The sequence below is a fragment of the Malaclemys terrapin genome, chromosome 18, assembly GCF_027887155.1.
Source record: "Malaclemys terrapin pileata isolate rMalTer1 chromosome 18, rMalTer1.hap1, whole genome shotgun sequence".
Lineage (NCBI taxonomy): Eukaryota > Metazoa > Chordata > Testudines > Emydidae > Malaclemys > Malaclemys terrapin.
This window is the reverse complement of record NC_071522.1, coordinates 20,043,617-20,059,016: the sequence shown is the minus strand read 5'-3', so window position 1 is coordinate 20,059,016 and position 15,400 is coordinate 20,043,617. Positions and strand designations below refer to the sequence as shown.

The 15,400-nt window shown below is 48.1% G+C and overlaps 1 protein-coding gene across 1 annotated transcript in view; it reads right to left on the bottom strand.

Moving 5' to 3' along the window:
- Window positions 1-14,269, bottom strand: part of MMP28 (matrix metallopeptidase 28) — a 46,223-nt gene extending 31,954 nt beyond the window's left edge. Inside the window, exons 1-2 of the mRNA XM_054008377.1 lie at window positions 14,165-14,269; window positions 1,721-1,800 (exon numbers count right to left, since the gene is read on the bottom strand). Of these exons, the coding sequence (XP_053864352.1) occupies window positions 1,721-1,800; window positions 14,165-14,260 (176 nt within the window). The 5' untranslated portion in view covers window positions 14,261-14,269. The remainder of the gene's footprint in view (window positions 1-1,720; window positions 1,801-14,164) is intronic.
- Between the last annotated feature and the right edge of the window lie 1,131 nt (window positions 14,270-15,400).

Below are 15,400 nucleotides of genomic sequence, written 5' to 3'. Positions count from 1 at the left end.
ACTCTATGGCCCCACTACACATGACAGTGCGTCCTTGCGAACAGAGCTCCTGACTAGCGCTCAGGAGACCTGGGTTCTACTCCTGGCCCGCTGAGTGACCTTGGGCAACCCATGTCTTGTGCCTCAGTTTATCCATCTGCAAAATCGGGGTGAGGATACTGGCCTCCTTTGTAATGTGCTTTGAGATCTACTGCTGAAAAGCCCCATAGAGGATCCAGGTGGTGGTGGTGTTATAAGTGTGGCGGTCATCCCAGGCATTCATGAAATCTTCCAGCCAGCCCTGAACTGCAGCATTGCTGAGGATATTATTCTAACCAGGCCATAACAGGCAAACTAATCAGCGCAGTAAGATACTGGGCTGAATGGTGCAGGTCAGCGCATCGCTGCTGGGAGCTGGGCATGCGGCTGTGTAGTTTAGAACAACCAGCTGTGCTTTTGCCTGCTCGGAAGGTAGACAGGCCACAGGAAAAGACCTTTGCTGGGAAGAGACTTTAAGGGTAGGGTGACCAGGTGTCCGGTTTTCAACCAGAACACCCGGTCGAAAAGGGATCCCGGCAGTTCCGGTCAGCGCCATTGACTGTCCGGTTGGCGGCGCTGCGCAGCAGGGCTGGCAGCCTCCCTGCTAGCCTCCACGCCGCGCGGCTCCTGGGAAACAGCTGCCATGTCGTCCCCCGAATGGGAGCTGCGGGGGTGGCACCTGCAGACGGGGCAGCGCGGAGAACCGCCAGGCCGCGCCTCCACGTAGGAGCCGTAAGTGGGGGGACGTGGCGGCTGCTTGAGGTAAGCGCCGCCCGGAGCCTGCATGCCTGACACCCCCCCCCCATGCCCCAATCCTCTGCCCCAGCCCTCATTCCCCTCCCGCCCTCCGAACCCCTCAGCCCCAGCCCGGAGCTCCTTCCTGCACCCCAAACCCCTCATCGCCAGCCCCACCCCAGAGTCTGCACCCCCAGCTGGAGCCCTCACACCCCCTGCCCATGCCCCAAGCCCCTGCCTCAGCCTGGAGCCCCCTCCCGCACTCTGAACTCATTTCTGGCCCCACCCCAGAGCCTGCACCCCCAGCTGGAGCCCTCACCCCCACACACACCCCAGCTCCCTGCCCCAGCCCAGAACCCCCTCCCACACTCCAAACCCCTCAGCCCACAGCCCAGATCTCCTTCCTGCACCCCAAACCCCTCATCCCCAGCCCAGAGCCTGCACCCCCAGCCAGAGCCCTCAACCCCTCCCACACTCCGAACCCCTCAGCCCACAGCTCCACCCCAGAGCCTGCACCTCCAGCTGGATCCTCACCCCCACACACACCCCAGCTCCCTGCCCCAGCCCAGAACCCCCTCCCACACTCCAAACCCCTCAGCCCACAGCCCAGATCTCCTTCCTGCACCCCAAACCCCTCATCCCCAGCCCAGAGCCTGCACCCCCAGCCGGAGCCCTCAACTCCTCCCACACCCCAGCCCCCTGCGCCAGCCCGGTGAAAATGAGCAAGTGAGTGAGGGTGGGGAGAGCGAGCGACAGGAGGGCGGGGGAGTGGGCGGGGTGGGGCCTCGGCAAAGGGGCGGGACATCGATGGGACATGGGCGGAGCAAGGGTGTTCAGTTTTGTGTGAGTAGAAAGTTGGCGACCCTACCTCAGGTCAGGGTACAGCTCACACAACCCAGAAGCCAGGGGCTGGATGGGGATCTTGGTTTGTTGCATTTGAAATTTCTACACAAAGGAAGATTCTTACCTCACTGCTTCTGCGAACTGCGCAGAAGTGGGTCCCTTAGGAGCTGTCTCATCGAAGTAGCCATACTTCTCCAGGAACATCTGCCATCAAAGGAAAAATTGGAAGACAGAAAAGTAAGTTGTAGCTGAAGCACAACTGGGAAAAAAAAAAGCCTGAGAATATTAACAGTCGTTCATCTGCACTTGATTGCTTGGGATACAATATTCATGTTTGGAAATAGTGCAGCAAAACCAGGCCCACCTAGGAGTACACAGCTGTGTGGATGTTGCTTCCTGTGATCTTAGTGGGGACAGAAGTCACCAAACTGATCTTCCTGTCCCAAAAGCACCAGCCTCACCATTTGAGCTAAAAGGGACTCTTCTTTCTCTGCTGGCAGTATAGGCCTTATGACATTATTGGGCCATTCCGATTCCAGCCAGCAGAGGGAGGTAGTTTGGAAATACTGTAACATGCCTCTCAAACAGAGCGCTCTGGGCACAGCCTGCCGACCACACAGCCCGTAGCCAAAGTTCCCCAAGCGTGCTGAAATGGTTCTACACCGCTGAGGGACAAAGAAGGCGCCGGATATTGATCAGCTCCCTACAAAGTCAATGGCAAGACTCCCATGAACTTCAGTGGGGGAAAGGATCGAGCCCAGGAGAGATCTGGGGCCACAGTACAGCTGTGTGCACTGTCTTCTGCTGCAAAGGAACCGGATGTATCCCTGGAGAGGGAACATGCTCTCGTGGTGTTCTCTGCTCTGCAACAAGAGAGTTCTGTTTTCCGGATTGTTCTTTAATTATTCATTATTTTAAATAAAGGGACCTCGTCAGCTCAGACTTGGTCCAACATATAATATGCATAGAAAAGTTCCCAGGAAATTGTCTCCCATCCCAGTGGAAACAGTTTCATTAGACAACCAACCTTTCCTGCTACCAGAGAGCGTAACTGATGGGAAACCGAAGTGAGACCGACTGGGCTGTTTTCATGATCCGAGGCAAGAGAAAGGTCAAAAGTATAGACTGCACCAATGAGGAGGAGAACATTTGGGGCCAAATCATCACCTGGTGTAAATCAGTGCAGCTCCTTTTACTTCAATGGCGCTACTATAATCACCCCCGGTGTCAGCAATACATTTGTGTAGGTTCGTAAATCAGGGTGGATGTGGATATTTTCGTTTAAGCTATATATTTGTGATGTCCTGAGGACCATGTTGGATTTGCAAGCTATCATTTTAAGGGGAGAAGGGGCTCCTGGTCTTGCTGGCAGGCTAGAGGGCTCTGGAGTGAAGTTTGTGATGAGAGTCAGGCTGGAAAATTATGCCTCCCTGCCCCCAGGGAGCAGCCTGTTTTGTCTCTCCTGGTTTGGGGTTCTTGTGTCATTCTTTCTGAATTCTGAGAAATAAAGTTACGTTACGTTGCAACCTTCCAGCAAGAGTATTTACATTTTTATCTAGCTTCTTTGTGTGTATTCTGTCAAACATAACAAGGCCCTTTTAAATACTATTTACCTTACACCTCCCCAGTTCCTGGACCAGTAAGTTACACTCTGTCATATTAACATCCCATCCTCTTTGGTGTCTGCCATGATAGGCCGTAACCCTGCACCCACGAGGGACAATGGGAGCTTTGCCACTGAATTCAACGTGAGCAGGATCAGGGCCTAGTTGTCTCAACTCCCTTTGGCGAGTCCATTCCAACCTTCAGTTGCTATGGCTACGAGCATTAGTCTTGCTATTGTCTCGGATTTCTCCCTCCATCTCCAGCATTTAGCCTGCTGCTCCTACTATTCTGTGGGACGAACAGTTCCCTCCCTTCACTCCTTGGAAGTGTTTTTGTAGCTGTCTTCCTTCAACCTTCTCCTTCCCAGGCTATAATCTCAGCTCCTTCAGACTCTCTCCTCTGAGGCCTTCTTCTCCAACACTGTCCTTCGCTACAGCTTGTCTAAGACAGGCTAGAGCCTTCGCCACGAGATCTGGGTCCAATTCTCAGCTCCGCCACCGACTTCCAGGGTGGCCTTGGACAAGTCACTTAGGCCCAGTCGACACTCAAAGCTTTAGCGACACAGCCATGTTGTTTAAGGGGTGTGATTTTTGCAGACAGAATTACATCCCTAAAAGCCTTCACACGGAGCAAATTATACCTTATTTTGCTCGGCTGAATCAGAAAAAGCTATACTGGTACAAATGCTTTTATACCACAATTGCATCTACACTGGGGAGTTTTGCCCCTTTAACTATACCAGCATAGTTAAAACAGCAACATTTTTTAGTGTAGACAAGACCATGGTGTCTCTGTGCCTCAATTCCCCATCTGTACAATGGGGATCCTGCCCTGCCTCCCAGGGAGGTTGTGAGGATGAATCCATCAATGGTAGCGAGGCGCTCAGGTCCTAAGGTTTCCAATGATTGTTCCTAGGTGCTTGACTTTCAATTCATTAGCACTGGAGCTCATCTCACTGCACGCAGCCCTCATGTTTCTGATCCAGTCGGGTGACTTTGCGGTTTGGCTCGGTCTTTGTGAGCAGTCGGTTTCAGGGAAAGCCAAGCCGTGTCCATTACATGCTATCCTAGCATGCTACAAAGACAGCATTAATCAAGCTTCTAGCCAAGACGCAGCAGAGACCAGCAGACCCCCAGAGGCACTGCACTATTCCATCTCTGTTCTCTCCGGTACTCCCCTTTCTTTATCAGCATTCCAGATTGGGACGGGGGGGGGAAGCAGGCGGACCACAGATTTCATCATCTAGTCCTGCCAGAGATTGGTCTTTAATCAGAAAAGCCAACGTCTTTCTAGTTGTGATATATAGCACCTGGTATAGCCAACACACACAAAATGTTAGAGACACAAGGGGGGGGCGAGGTAATATCTTTTATTGGCCCAACTTCTGTTGGTGAGAGAGACAAGCTACCAGAAGAGCTCTGTGTAGCTTGAAAGCTTCTCTCGCAGCAACAGAAATTGGTCCAATAAAAAGTATCACCTCACTGCCCTTGTCTCTCTAAGATCCTAGGACTGACACGGCTACAACAACAGCACCATAGAAAAAAATATGTCTGAGGAATAGATGGTTTCTCGCGCCCCTCCCCCCCCCTTTTTTTACACCTATACCTTTGTGTTTGTTATTCTGCAAATTCATTTCAAATTGTTTCATTGCATAAAAAGGTGTTACACAGCACAAATGGAAAGCCAACGTCCCTGATACAAAAAGCATCTGGTCTTATTACAATACTGTTTTGCCACAGCGTCTTTTTAATCAGAGCATCTAAAAGCCCTTTACAAACATCTTTTTTTTTTAAAGTCATGTTTTAAGCACATTTCCGTGTGTGTGTTTGAATAATACCTCAAATTCTTAAAACGGCGGGGGGAAGCTAGTTTATTTCGCTCTACAAAGTAAGTTGTCTATATGTCGATCGTTGAAAGTTAACTACGATTTAAGTAGGGTATGAATTTAAAGCACAATAGCTATTCTGGAGTAACTTTTGTGTGTCAACAAGGTCTCATGCTGTTTGTGAAGCTCTTGTCTATATGGAGAGTTACTCTGGAATAGCTTTAACTCTCGGTTTGGATGCTTGTACTCCAGAGTGCCATATTCCAAACCAGTTTAATCCACAAAGTGGGGTTAATCAGGAATAGGTATGCTGCTTCAAATTCACACCAGGCCTACTCTGAATTAACTTCCCAGCATATACCAGCCCTTAAAACTTTCTGGATTTCACTCAGCTTTGAATGATACAGAATGATTATTCCTTGCGGGCGACATTAACTCCTGCGCGGAGAGGTAATGAATAGAGCCCTGCAAATCCAAAAAATAATAATAATTAATGGAGATATCCTATCTCCTAAAACTGGAAGGGACCTTGAAAGGTCATCGAGTCCAGCCCCCTGCCTTCACTAGCAGGTCCAAGTACTGATTTTGCCCCAGATCCCCAAGTGGCCCCCTCAAGGATTGAACTCACAACCCTGGGTTTCGCAGACCAATGCTCAAACCACTGAGCTATCCCTCCCCTTTGTGGATATCCACAGATATCCACGGACCTCTTTTGCGGATCACGGATTGGATGCAGATACAAACTTCTAGTAGTGAAGTGGATGCATAGGTTTCATGCTGGCCTATGAACAAAGGGGTGAGTTCTGCTTTGTGTGTGTAGTTCTCTGGCTCTGCATAGCAATTATCAGACATTGAACTCGACAAGGGTCCAGGTCCTCAAAGGTATTTAGGCACCTAATTCCCACTGAAATCAATGGAAGGCAGGTGCCTAAATACCTTTGGGGATTGGGGCCTAGGTCCCTGCCCCAGAGACCTTTGACTATAACAATGGAACCCAGGAGTCCTGACTCGCAGCCGCCTCTGCTCTAACCAATAGACAACACAGCCTCTAGAATTGCAACAGCTCTGAACCCCCACCCAGAGAATACAAATAGGGAGATTTTATGTCACTTGATCAAAACAAGAGGATTAAATCTCATTAGAGCTACAGTTTAAAGTTACTATGCAGAGCTAGAAGCCGTCATTAAAAGTGTAGGAAAGTTTTACCCCCTCCCCCCGCCACAGAAGGGGAAATGCTATTTTCCATGCAATATAAAAACCAGCAGGAAATGAATAGCAGAGCATTAAAGGAAAATATGCCCAGCACGCCCTCCGCACTGGAGAACGGAGCAAAACAAGAGGGAAATTCTTCTGGCTGGTTGGAAGCCAGGGCGGCTCACAGAAGGCCGCAAGCGCCCCAGGGAGCAGGTCAAGCCGGGTCAGGAGGGACTGGCTATGCAGAGGGCTGAGGATGCTGCAGGGGGAGGGGATCCATGGGGTGAAAGTGGCGAAGGTATTTGAACCCTTTCGGGCCCTGACGCGGATGTTCACTGACAAAGGAGCACGCCCCTAAAAGGTGACGTGTGTTATCCCATTTTGCAGACAGGGACACTGAGGCAGGGAAGCGAACCGATGTAGCCTCTCTGTGCCTCGGTTCCTTATCCGTAGCCCTGCCCTGCCCCACAGGGGCGCTGTGAAGATAAATACACCAACGAGCATGACGCACTCAGGCCCAGCTCCTCGAAGGTAGATAGGCACCTAACGTTCATTGATTTCAACAGGAGCTCGGCAGTCGGCACCTTCATACCTTTGAGGATCTGGGAACTCAGATACTAAGGCAATGGGGGCCTTGTAAGTACCTATGATAGAGATCCTGCTTTCCTGGTTAGGGCTTGACCCAAAGCCCACTGAAGCTTGGCCCGGGTTACCTGCAGCTGGAAGGAAAGACAAAGCTCCAACATCCTGGCCTCGCCTCGGATAACACTACAAGGGAGCAAAAATTACCGCCAGGGAAAACATCCCAATGGAGATTTCAGGCTGAGGGCAAGGTGTTTCCTCACGTTAAAGTGTCCATAGGCAAGAGGCAAATACAATTCGAATTTCCTCCCCTTGGAAACCACAATTAGAAGCAGCACATTTTAGTTGCAGGTTGAATCCTTAACCCCAAGACAGCGGGATTTCAGGCAGATCGTAATTGTTTTAGATCAGAAACTCTCCGAAAGCCCTCCTCCTTCACTTGAATGATAGTTTCAACTGGATGCCACGTCCTTTGGACCTCAGCCTCTCTCTGGCTATTGGTCTCAGAAATCTACAAGGAACCTTTTTTTGTATTTCCCTTTCTTCCAAATCCAGGTATCAGCACTGGAATCAAGTCAATTCTATGAGCCCCCTGATAAGTAGTTGTGTTGGGGGTTATACATTTTGGAATAGGAAGTGCCTCAATTTCCCCAGATTTAAAATGGGGATAATGCCCCTGACCTCCTTTGCAAAGTGCTCCGAGATCTGCAGATGCAAAGCGCTGTCTAAGAGCCAGCTGTTATTATATGGATAAAATGACTGCCACACAAGTGAATCCATGTGCATTCCAATTCGGCAGTTAAGCCAATGAGTTCCTTGCTGCAAGATCAGCGTTACCAAGGGTCAGCACAAGAAACAATTTGTAGAGTGGGGGGACTGAGAGCCATTGAACCAAACTGTAAACCCCGGATATGATGGAAACCACTTCAAGCCAGGGGGTGCGGCTGCACCCCCAGCACCCCGACTTCCAGCACCTATGCTTAGGGGCAGCTAAGACACGCAGCGGGCCAATAGCTTCATTGAAAGTCAATGAAGGTGCTCAGCACCTCTGAAAAGAAGGCCCTTAACTCCTGTGCCTCAGTTTCCCTCCAACAGGGATAACGATACTTACCTACTTCACAGGACTGATAAGGATTTAATTAACGCTTACAAAGCACGGTGAGATGCTTGGGTGAAGAGTGCTATGGGAGGGTAAGCCCTGGACTGGTAGGGTCCATGCTAACTGCATCATCCTTATCTCTTCACTGCTTTCTAAACATGTGGTTTAGGTGGATGCAAAGACTTCTTGTTTGTCTGCTTCCCACACGCCCAAGCTGCATTCTTGACGGCATAACCTCTTGGAGCGAGTCCTCATTCGAAACTTCAAGTACAGCTCTAGTTTCCTCCGTCATCGAAAAGGTACACAAAGCAAGTTCAACAGAAAACGAGGACCAAGATTGGTTAAAACAACACCCTGCTTTACTTTTCCACTCCTGCCTATGAAATTCCTCCGGAAGGAACGCTCTCTCCTGCATGTCCCTCAAGACCCACTCCCACTCCAACATGAAATTAACCAACAGACAGAGAATGGTTGGAATGAAGATAGAACACGTGTACATTTTGACTGTATATTTTAAGCCTTTTCCAAGCTCTTCATACTTGGTTTGTCTTTTTGACCTGCCTTTTCCGGGCAGGGACTGTGGGCTAGATCTTCAGCGGGTGTAAATCGAGTATCTTCATCAATTTCAATGGACCAGACCTGCAACGGCACTATACCAACCTGGCCCATTGGCTTCCCGCTTGTTTGGAAAGCACCAAGCAGAGCATGGATGGTACTAGAACAGTAATAATAAATAGTATATCCCTATAAAAAAATTAAAAAAATACAGCCACCATGAGGAGGTTGAAATGTGCAGTTTCAGGCCTTTGTGTCATCCGTGACGTGTTATTTTCCACTGAGCAATCAAAGAGATTCTTCTCAGTTGTTTTAATATTAAATAAATAAATTTCACATCAGCGTAAACTAGAATTTCCCCTTGGCTCGTGAACTGTATGCCTCCCCCCTCCTTTCGTCTTCCGGCCTCCGCGCTCTGGTTACTGTACCCTCCCCTCACTCAGCACGGACACTGGGAACATAACTGCCATTGTCAATGAAGACAGCCTTCTCAGCTTTGCACGGAGCGACTTGGGACAGAGCCTGCATTCCCCATTCGGTGGCCCAATGGTCATCTCACTCACACCCGGGAGAGGCAGAAGTTATTGTGGTGCAAGTGACATCAGAAGATGGTTTAAGGTGCTTGGGGGAGTTTTGCCAGGGTGTAGAAAGAGACCCTGACCCTACAAACGCCCAAATATCTGCCCAACCAGTTTGCACATGTTGCTCTTTTTATTAAAAATTAATCTTTGCGGGGAGGGGGTTGTTTTTGTTTTTAAAGGGCTATCAAGAGAGGAAAAAATAGAATCCGTCACCGTTAGTCAATATAAAAATCTGCATAGCGAAATCTGACTGGTCCCAGAGGCTTTCAGACATTTGACTCCAGGGTGTTATTTTCAAGAATAAGCAATGATTGTGTCATGAACCAGCTGTAAAGAAAGTTTGATTGTTCACACTGCACATTCACATCTGTGACTCATGTAATCGCCTCACAATTATTCATGTGGAGGTTCACGTTGAAATCTTTGAACTGTGTGACACCTCGGTGCTATCACTGGCCATTGTTAGCAGCTATGATCTAATGAGCCTTTTATTCCTCCTTAGATTACAGGATCAATAAAATGATGACTGTTATTCCTTACAGGAAATTGACTAATTACCTCTCCCTCCACGCCTGGGCTACTTTTCCTCGTGTTAAGGTAGGAAATATCCTGGTGTTAAATTGAAAGAATCATTCCAGCACAGGAATTTTTTTAAACATTTTAATTTTAATCTTTCACAAAGAAAGTTTGTGGGGGTGTCACTCTTGGTCTATACGTGCTATTGTATTTCTGCTAACATCCCATTGAGCGAGACACTGCATAGACACTCGGCAAGAGACAGTTCCTGTCCCAAAGAGTTTAGGCTATGTCTATGCCCTCCTGGCTACAGCTGCTATAGCAGGTCAGTTACGGCGCGGCAGCTGGGCTGCCATGGTGTAGATGCCTCCTACAGTGACAGAAGGGGTTTTTCCGTCGAGGCGGTAGCTAGGTTTACAGAAGAATTCTTCCACTGACCTAGTTGTGTCTACCCCGTGGGTTAGGACTTAGGCTGTGGAATTTCTCACAGACCTGAACCACGCAGCTAAATCCATCTAATTTTTAAATGGAGAGAAGGCCTAAGTGATTTGCACATGGACAGTCTGTGGCCAAGCTGGGCGTGTAAACTAATCAATCCAAGTCCAGTGCCTTCCCCATAAGGGCTATTCTATATAGGTTCTTATATCACACTCATCACCATCTCTGAGTCACCGTTATTAACAACGTTGGCGGAATTTGATTTTTTTTATCATTTCAACAGATAATAGTAATATTTATTTTTAAGCATTTTTCTCAATTTAAATGATCACACTTGTGCAAAAGTATGCATTTTAAGCACTTTCCCCCAATTTAAATGTTCACAGTTGCATGAAATTGTGGGGGGGGGGGTCTGACAATAATTATTTAATGACAGTAGACTCTGAAATTCAAAAAGTTCAAGCTTTACAGCCATTCACACACCAATTGTCAACATCATACGTCAAAAAGAGAAAGCAAACAGCCTTAAATCAAGCTGGAATTCGTTTTCAAGCAGCATTTTTTTTGCCGATCTGTAAATTTCAATTATTATCCAAACACTTTTCCCTCCCTTTGTGTGTATATGCTGAAACTGACATTTATCGACATGTGCTGATAAAACCTAATCCTTCCAAGGCTTGCTCTGATGAAAAGCCTGTGATGTGGCCAACGTGATAGAAACACGGTTCAGTAAAGTGGAACATATTTGATTTCTGCCACTCCAACATCCTCTGTTTCCTACTGTGGTAGGCGTATGAGGTTACCCCCACCAAGAGTGAGGGTTTTGGTAGGGATGCAAAACGATTTAAAAAAAATAATCACAATTAATGGTGAGATTAAAAAAATAGTCATGATTAATTGCAGTTTTAAACAATAACGGAATACCAATTTAAATATATTATAAATATTTTTGGATGTTTTTCTACATTTTCAAATAAATTGATTACAATGCAGAATGCAAAGTGTGCAGTGTTCACTTTATATTATTATTGATTACAAATATTTGCACTGTAAAGAAGATAAACTAAAGAAATAATATTTTTCAATTCACCTCATACACTGTAGTGCAATCTCTTTACCATGAAAGTGCAACTTACAAATATGTTTTTTTACATCACTGCACTCAAAAACAAAACAATGTAAAACTTCAGAGCCTACAAGTCCACTCAGTCCTACTTCTTGATCAGCCAATCGCTAACACAAATAAGTTTGTTTACATTTACGGGAGATAATGCTGCCCACTTCTTATTTACAATGTCACCTGAAAAAGAGAACAGGCATTTGCAAGGCACTTTTGTAGCGGGCACTGCAAGGTATTTATGGGCCAGATATGCTAAACATTCGAATGCCCCTTCATGCTTCAACCACCATTCCAGAGGACATGCTTCCATGCTGACGACTCTGGTTAAAAACTAATGAGTTAATTTATGTTGGTGGCATCAGAGTCAGATGATGAAAATGAAGGTGTGTTGGTTCACACTGCTTTGCATGGTTATCTTTTTTACAATGCAAATATTTGTAATCAAAATAATATAGACTTAGGGTGACCAGATGTCCTGTTTTTAAAGGGACAGTCCCGTTTTTTGGGACTTTTTCTAATATAAGCGTCTATTCCCCCCCCCCCCCCATCCCCTGTCCCGTTTTTTCACAGTTGCTATCTGGTCACCCTATATAAAGTGAGCACTGTACACTTCAAATTCTGTGTTGTAATTGAAATCAGTATATTTGAAAAGGTAGAAAACCATCCAAACACATTTATAATGCATTTAAACTGGTATTCTATTACTCATTAACAGTGCGATTAAAACTGCGATTAATCGTAACTTTTTTTTAAATCTAGTTAATTTGTTTTGCGTTAATCGCTGGCGTTCACTGCGATTAATAGACAGCCCCAGTGTTTAGTTCCTTTAAAGGCAGCACCAATTCCACTGAAGCCGCACGATACAACAAGGGAGAGGGAATGCACACTACCTGTCACAGCACAGCAGGCTAATCCCAACACTCAATAACAAACAAAAATATGAAATCCACTCCTGCCCGTGCTGGCAAGATCAGCTTTATACACACGGACAGAGTTGCTAGATTGGAGAAGCTACTATACCAAGCGAAGGCAGATTTAGGAATATTTTGGAGGATTTCTCAGCACGTATAAATACACCTAGGGAAGTACATTCAATTTGTGCTCAAGACTGAGCATGTGAAGGGGGAGAGAAATGGGAGCCAGACACCACAGCAATATTGGGGGAGGAGGTATAAAAAATTCCTAAATGAGGTGGTTTCAGCTATGCCTTACATTCCCTCTCACTTCTCTGTCAACCCTTTCTCTGCCTTTCTTTTCTAAACAGTCTTTCTGCCTATTTCCAATGGCCTTAGGGTGTTTCCTTCGTCAAGCTACAGGGATTTTGTCCTTTATTGCATTGTTCATAGAGAGCCAGATTCCGGAAAACACTTCCGCACGTGCTTAACTGTAAGCATGTGATTAACTTTAATTGATGCCAATGGGAACGAAGCACACATACCACTGTTTTAAGAAAGTCCCGCTGACTGCAAGGAGAATTGGCAAAGTGCTTTCCTGAATCACCTAAACATTGGCCAGCGCCCTCAGCATGGGACTGGGACCGAACTCTCCCAAATTCGAATCCGATCTGAATCCACACCCTCCTTTTCTCCATGTGCATAGAGGGGATAATAATGGTTTAAAATTCAGACATTTCAGATGTAGCTTTTCAACTTTATTTTTTATTGCCATTACAGTCACTACTAACACAAAGAAAAACAAAGGCCAAGCCAGGAAATAAAGCGATTAACAATTTGCACATAAACTTATGCGCCTAGTTTATATAGTCCAGTGTTACCAACTCCTGTGGTTTTAATGGCAAGTCTGGCCAGATTTGATGTTTTTTCTTAAAGCCTCAGCTTCTGGAGTCATGTGATTAATTGAGGATTATTATTAACACCACCACCACGTAGCTTTTAGATAACACATTCATCAGCAGATCTCAGAGCACTCATCTCCGCTTTCATGTAAAAACAAAAATAAACGTTGAAGGTACTTATGTGGCCTGCAGGACTGTAGTATCTGAGCATGTCACACTCTAATGTATTCATCCTTCCAACCCGCTGTGACAGAGTGCTATTATGCCCATTTTACAGATGCGGAACTGAGGCAGAGACAGACTACGTGCCCAAGGCCACACAGGAAGTCGGTAGCAGAGCAGGGATTTGAATATAGGATTCCCAAGTCCCAGGCCCCAAACACTGGAACACTGGTCCATCCTTCCTGTTTTCTAACCCTCAGGACTGAGGAGAGGTGCTTAAAAATGTCACCCACACCCACACACACACCCCGGCTCAAAACCCAGATGGGAATAAAAAGAATTCCAATTTTTTTTTAATCTCATGATTTTATGCCAGTCTCACAATTCTAGAAGCTGGGCTCATGGTTCTGGAGCAGTTGGGGTTGGCAATGCTGATAATCACCTGGGAGGTGGGAGAAGAAGCTTCTCCCAGATCTTGCAGCTAATACATTAAAACCAGGATCCTGCAGGATTGTATGCACGTGCCTAACTTTAAGCAGATGCTTCATTTTAAGCCCATGAGCAGCTCCAGTTAATGCAATAGGACTACCCATGGTTTTAAAAATTAAGCATCTATGTCAATCTTCGCTGAATCAGAGCCCAAATGTGAAGAACCACAAATCCCTAAAGGCTCCCTCTGTTCTGTACCAAAATCTGACACCTCAATTCTCCCCACCGACCAGGAGAGGACACACACGTGCAGTGACATAAAGACAAAAAATAAACTTAAACCCAAATACAACTGCAAATGGACCCAGACAAAGGAATTGCCCGATTTCCTTCGAGCCAGTTTCAGTTTGTCTCTCAAGTAGCCCAATTTTTTTTAGGGCGAGGGATAGCGGGATCTCCCCATAGTCCCCCCAGAATCCCCACATCCCTATGGCCCCTCCTCATACCCCCCAGGATCCCCACAGTCCTCTAGCCCCTCCCCATGCCCCCCAGGATGCCCCCAGCCCCCCGGGATCCCCAGAGCCCGCTGGTCCCTCCCCAGGATGCCCCCAGCCCTGCGCACCCCAGAGTCCCCCCGGGCTGGGCAGCGCCCCGCTGCGCCCCTCACCTCGGCGGCCCCCCGCTCCAGGCTGGCCCCCGGGCCGGGCCGCGCCAGCAGCAGGACCCCCAGGGCCAGGGCTGCCAGAGCCGCCGCCGCCTCCATCCCCGTGCGCTCCGCCGGGCGCTCTGGCGCCTCGCCCCGGCCGGGCTCGCCAGCTGGGGCAGGGCTCGGCACGCCCGGCGGAGGCGAGCTGCCTGGGCGGGGCTCGGCTCCCCGCCCCGCTGGGGCTGGCCCCGGCCCGGAGCCCGGCACCCGCCAGCCCGGCTGGGGAAGGCAGCGCCGGGGCTCTGGCGGATCACGGGGAACAGCTGGAAACGCTCCGCTGGGCACGATTTTCCTGGGTCTGTGACTTGGGGGGGGGACCAGGCAGCAAGTGTGAAAAATCAGGACAGGGAGTGGGGGGTAAGAGGCGCCTAGAGAAGACAAAGCTCCGACTATCTGGACTGTCCCTATAAAATTGGAACATCTGGTCACCCTATCTGTGACCCCACAAAAAAACTTTGGCCAAGTTCCCCTCTGGCTTCAGCCGCTGCGCCCCATAAACCCGCCTCGCCCGTCACTCTGCTGTGGGTGCCCCAAGAGGCCACCTCACTAAGGCCCCGTCCTGGCAGCCCTGTGCCCCGCCAGGCTCCTTGGTGCTACCACAGTAGTCAGCTCCGGGCAGGCGCTGCCCTGCTGAGTTGGGATGGACTGAAGGGGATGAGATGCGCCCTTTGGAGTGTGGCAGGGCCCAGCACGGCCCCCACTGGCCAATGCACCCAGCTCCTCTGCAGGGGACTTGGCCTCAAGCGGCTGGTTAGTTCTGCCAACCGCTTTCCCCCCCAATTCCCAGTCTAGACCCGAAGAAGAGCTCGGTGTACGCTGGCAAGCTTGTCCTTGTCTCGCCCCAGGTCCAATCAAAGATATTACCTCACCCGCCTGGTGTCTGGGGGAGCAACGGAGACATGATGGGCCGGGAACAGAGCTGGGCAAATAAGGGATGTTTTGGTTCCCTGGCAATTCTGAAATAAAAAAAAAAATGGTTTGGGGTCAAACCCAAGCAGGGATATTTTTGAATCAAAATGTTGAAACATTTTGTTTGAGATCAACTGGACTGTTTCGGGTGACTTTTGATCGTGATCCTTTCCCAAAATTAAAGGAAATTTTGAACGGCAAAATCACAGGCTAGAGGGGTTTTCTTTTCTGTTCTTTATTTATTTTAAAGATCCGGGGGGAGGCGGGTCCCAAAACAATTGGGCACCA